General features: G+C 42.5%; 1 protein-coding gene across 1 annotated transcript in view; it reads left to right on the top strand.

Annotated features, from left to right (window-relative positions):
• Window positions 1-1701, top strand: part of LOC306741755 (spexin prohormone 2-like) — a gene marked incomplete at both ends in the record, with an annotated part of 1759 nt that extends 58 nt beyond the window's left edge. Inside the window, 4 exons of the mRNA XM_079224072.1 lie at window positions 1-50; window positions 134-182; window positions 677-754; window positions 1610-1701. The exon at window positions 1-50 is cut by the window's left edge and continues 58 nt beyond it. Of these exons, the coding sequence (XP_079080198.1) occupies window positions 1-50; window positions 134-182; window positions 677-754; window positions 1610-1701 (269 nt within the window). The remainder of the gene's footprint in view (window positions 51-133; window positions 183-676; window positions 755-1609) is intronic.
• Between the last annotated feature and the right edge of the window lie 3867 nt (window positions 1702-5568).

The following is a 5568-nucleotide window of genomic DNA, read 5'->3' on the forward strand; positions in this document are numbered from 1 at the left end:
CATGTACTTTAGTCATCTCCCTGTTGGTTGAGTCCTGCCATGCGCAGAAGGTAAAGTCACCAGCTGCTCCTGTTCTCCATGTGCTTCCTGTGTCACACCTGCTCACCTTCTGTTGTCTTCTCTCTGCCCTCAGCTGAACATCCACTGGAGTCCTCAGTCCATGATGTACCTGAAGGGCAAACGTGAGTTCAGCCACACGGCAGAGTCTCTGCTGCCGCTTTGATTTGATACTGAAGAGAACTGTCAGCTGACAAATCCACAGCTTTTGAGTTGGGTTTGTTTTCCACACTGAGTGTTAACAACACACACACAGTGTATTTTAAATGCACTCAGATTTGTAAAAGCTCATTGAGGCTGCAACACATCTGTCCACTGTGTTTTCCATTGCTGTAGCTTATCTGGTCTTCTCCAACATTCGGCCTCATGTTTTTGTATATTACATTTCTGCCAATAAATCCTTCTACATCCTACACACTGCTCCTTTAAACCTTTTAATACATGTGTGGAATTCACTTCTAATCTGTCGTTAAACCAGAAGAATCAATCAGTTGCCCCTGAGTTCTGTAATAAATCATCAATCTGTATGTGTGGTATTGAATGGACCACACTAACCGAATTATTATCATCAGCCCCGCAGCATGTCGGTGTAACTTGTTCTCTGCTGTTATGACTTCAGATGGCAGGAGGTTTGTGTCGGAGGAGGACAACAGCGTTGTGACGCAGGGTCTGCAGGGCTGGTACGCAGTGCTCAGAGGTTCGTTACGACCAGCACCTCGTCTCGCTTCACACTCACTCAAAGCTCCATTTGTTTGTGCCGCATGTAGAAACAAAGCTACAGCGAGTTTGTTTCAAACTCCGCAGCTCCATTTGGGCTTTTTACGCCTCCTATATCTCGCTGTCTGACAGCTGAGTGAGGTGAACACACACAGACGAGCATTTAGCAGCTAAAGAGACAATGTTTCACTCAGGATTATACGAAGAAGGCCAATTCACTTTTAAATGCTTTAAATCTTCATTTGAGTTTTGCAGCCAAATCAAATTGTCGGTAACATTGGAGAAAGATTATAAAGGATAAATAAAACCGAGAAAAAAACTTTACCAAGAAACGCAAAACCCTGACTAAGGAGTCATTGTGAGTCTCTTTGGCTCTTTGCAGCTGTTTTGCATCTATTTGTAGTTGTTTCAGTCTCTTTGTGTCTTTTGGTGTCTCTTCACAGTCGAATGTTTCCTTCCTTTCGAGTCTCTTTCTGGTTAGTATTGTCGTCTTAGACTGACATGTTGTACCTGAGCCACCTTCAAGTTTCTAGAATGACATGATCTGGAAGTTTTGTAAAACAAAAACAACAGAAGACACCAATATGTTAAGCGTAGATGTACAATAACGCATATACATTCATGTGTTGTCCATGTAATGACAATGTTAAAGCTACCAACGTTTGTTTTGATAGAATGTCTGAACCTACAAGATCTTTGACCCTGTAGTTAAAAAATGCTGCATCGAATAAAACCTTTGGGAGCTTACAAAGTTCAGAGTACATAATCTGCACATAATGTCAGCTTTGTGTTTTTGATATGGAACCTGTGTGTGTGTGTGTGTGTGTGTGTGTAGGCATCCAAAAGCTGCAGCCACAGGACTTCAGGAAACCCAGTCACATCGTGAGCTCTGAGAAAGTCCTCATCCGCTACCTCCAGGAGATCTGAGACCCGCCAGTCGGACTGTCTTCACGGAGAACGCGTCCACGAGAGTTTCCATCCCAGCAGTCCGGTTCATGTCCGGTGTGACGGGCAGAGACACAAGCGGTGCTACAACCCGACCGGACCGGCAGGTTTTCACAGGTTTTGTTGTTGTAGTCTATGAATATTTCACTCCGTTCCACAGTTTCCTCACAGAACAGTCATGTTTGTATCTTTCATGCATGAACAGTGTGTGTGTGTGTGTGCGTGTGTCTGTGTGTGTATTTCTGCTTGCAGTATGTAAAGCAACAGAAACTGCTAAATGCTCTGAATAAATGATGGAAGATGGTCTTTACATCTTTTCTGTCTTGGTCTTTCTGGCTGCAGTGTGTCCTCGTGACCACCAGAGGGTGGCATGTGATCACGGTCACACACAGAGGCTTTTACTCTGAAAGGCTTTTACTCAGATCTTCTTTCTATTTCCCTTCATCTTGTCAGTGTACTAAATCATCAGATAAAGTACCCAGATATTCCTTTATGTATACATGCCAAATATGTCAAATGAAAACTAGAGTTGGAAGTATACATCTGAAATGATGTAGTTTTCAAGCTAATGTTCTGCTACCCTCTTCTGTGTCTGGCTTTGTCGCCGCTAATGACTACCGCAAAAGTCGGGTTACAAGCCGCTACTACCTTCGGTTAGTGTCCCCTTTTGCTCCCCGCTGTATCCAGCTGGCGCTCATGCTAGTTGCCCGCTATCTTCCGCTAGCTCTCCGCTAGCTCTCCACTAACTTCCGCTAGCTCCCCGACAACCACCGAAGGTAGCGGGACCAGCCCCGGCTTGACAACCGACTTGGGCAGAGGGGACGCGTGCAGTAGCAGCAGCAGCAGCGGGGCGCTAGCAGCAGCGCTAGCAGTAGCGCTAGCTAGCGCTGCTGTTGGCTTGCTACAGCGGGACACTGACCGGAAGCAGGAGCGGCTTGTAACCCGACTTTTACGGTAATTCATTAATTAACTAACTAATAAACAGGCTCTAATAACATGATTACAGTAAACACTAACATTGTGAAAATTTAGCAAAAAAATAAATATTTTTCACATCTCTCGGGTCCATAGTGTGAAATGTTTGGTGGCAATGCACCACGTGTCCTCGGAGCTGGAATGGATCCGATCCGATTTTCTGACTGTCTGGTTTACTCATGGAGGTCGTACAGAGAGGTCAGTATTTAACGGAGACGGTTTCATAACTGGTTAAAAAGTTGCTCACAGTAACTTCACATTGCAGCAAGAGAAGCTCCATCTGAACACTGAGCTCCCTGTTGCTCTCTCTCCTCCCCAGCACCTCCTCCTCTTGAGGTTCCTGCAGCCATATAAACATCCTCTATTAGCCTTCAGTTAAACAAACAGCAGCGGTGCTTGGTTTGGCTAATCCCGTAACGGATAGCACCTCGGCTCAGACGATCACGTTTCTGGGACGGACCGACGCTGCTCTGGAATCAGTTTAGACATTTCTTCCTTTTTTCCTTTTAGAAGGAAGGAAAGCTGGGAGAGAGCCAGGTGACGACTTAACCCCACGTTCACCTTGAAGTAGGGCTGAGATGGACTGAAGCCCAGCGGAGGTTGCCTCGAGGCCAATGCTGAAGGGTCTTAAGACTTGCATTCTCTCTAATGTCCACTAGGGGGCGACTCCTCTGGTTGTATAGAAGTCTATATAAATGACTCTACTTCTCTCTTGATTTATTCCCTCAGTAAACATTGTAAACATGAGTTTATGTCTCAATCGCTAGTTTCAAGTCTTCTTCAATACAGCACGATGTTCATTTAGTAAATGATGCTCCAAGTAGACCATAAAGCGGAGTATACTTCAGGGCGGGGCTCCTGTGATTGACAGGTCTCTACACAACGTCTCTACATCACTCCTCCACGTTCCAAATATGATAACTTCTGTTTAAACAAGTGGCCGATGGCGAAATTGCCGAACTGGAGGCTTCATAACGTCAGTCCACAAACCAACGGAGACGAGGAAGACGTCGGTGAGCACGTTGAGAGCAGATCTGCAAAAGGTGGTCCGACTATACCGCAGGAGGTGTTACCAGGTGTTTATATTCTGGGTTGTATGCAGATTTGTTTACGTGTCTTGTAGCGTCGGAGCCCTTTTGAGTTTTGTATCAATCTGTTATTTATTCCTTTGAGCTAGAAAAGTGAAACGTGTTGAAATAACTGAAACGATGTGCGAGTGCTGCCTGAGACGTTTGACCACATGGCCACAAGGTGGCGCCCTGGTGCAGATTTATTTCATCCATACTTTGTATCATAATAGTCTCCAACTGTCTTCATCCTTCTGAAACCAACACACATGTGGAGGATGACTCATTTTACATTGTTACTATTTAAGTGACACCACTCAGGGAGAAGTCTTTTTGCTTTTACTGAGCAGAACACAACGAACCACAGCTGGCAAAGCTTTACACCTGAGTCCATACCATAATAATCTTGGCCGTATTATTCAATAATGTAACTGCCTTAGGTATTTAATTAAACCCATAGCTATCCATTTATTGAGGATTCCAATAGAAAACTAATATATATATATATATATATATATATATATATATATATATATATATATATATATATATATATATATAACTGAGTAATAATCCACATTAATCGGTGTATTGACTTTAGTTCACTCAATGCGGATAATTTTATTTAAATATAATTATTTCTTAGGAATAACAGACTGAAGTGTCGATTGAATTCTTAGCTTTTTTTTAAATGTTAATTTCAAAATTATAATATTCAAGAATTCAAATTTGTCAACAGATGAACTGAACTGGAAATGGAATTTGACTCATTTCACTCCTCCTCTTCTCTTCTGTCCAAAGACCGTTTCATCCATTGTTTTGATGCATTTTTTTTCTTTTTAATAAACGGGAAGCATGGTTTTTAGAATAAGTGACAGAAACATCCATTTAAAAAGAAAAACCCGTCAGTTTGTTCCCTGGTCTGCATCCCGTCTTTGGGCCGTTGTACAAATGGCTCTCCATAGACCACCTACACACACCCTACACACACCCTACACACACACACACACACCCTACACCTGTGACTCTCTCAAAGTCCAGTATATTATCTTGAAAAAGGTCATAAAAAAAAGTCAACATATAGTTTATCAGAGTTGTAATGGTATTATTTCTTTCTTTTTTTATCGTATGGTATGTTAAAAAAAAAGAAGTATCGTATGTCATATGAATATATAAAGAAATTTAGAAAAAGGAAAGAGGATGACTTGAAAACATAAATGACACATGGGGCCTTTTAATAATACTTTATTTTTCGATAATCATCGTATCTGATTTGTAAATGACATTCACAGTTTAGTTGCCGACTCCGATAGAAACCAGCTGAGCGTCCTCACTCAGAAAGGCCCTTCCTTCCTCTTCTAAAAGCTTGTACAGGACCCCCTTCACCATCATCATCATCATCATCATCATCATGTAAACAAACAGGTAAACGGTGAAGGTTTGGCATCACAAGCACAGACCGGCTGTGTTCTGTGGAGTCAGACATGTAGAGCCATTTTGCATCCCCTCCCGTGAAGCCTTCTCTAACGACCATCACACAGAGCCTCGTAGGTCAGCCTGCTCTCCTCACAATGACGTTCCCATACGACGACAACACAGGACTATCACCCAGAAGACCCCTGTTCATGTGGAACCAAAAACATCATTTATACCCGTAACTTAAATAACAAATGTACTTATTTGAAGCCAAACTACAGATAACCAAGTCGTATTATAGTCGTTTTGTTGTGTTCGTTTTAAGTTACAACGTTAACCACTTATTTAAAACTGCCACTGTAACCTGGGAGAATATATTTTTCCCTCAAAA

This window comes from Taurulus bubalis, assembly GCF_910589615.1.
Source record: "Taurulus bubalis genome assembly, chromosome: 9".
Lineage (NCBI taxonomy): Eukaryota > Metazoa > Chordata > Actinopteri > Perciformes > Cottidae > Taurulus > Taurulus bubalis.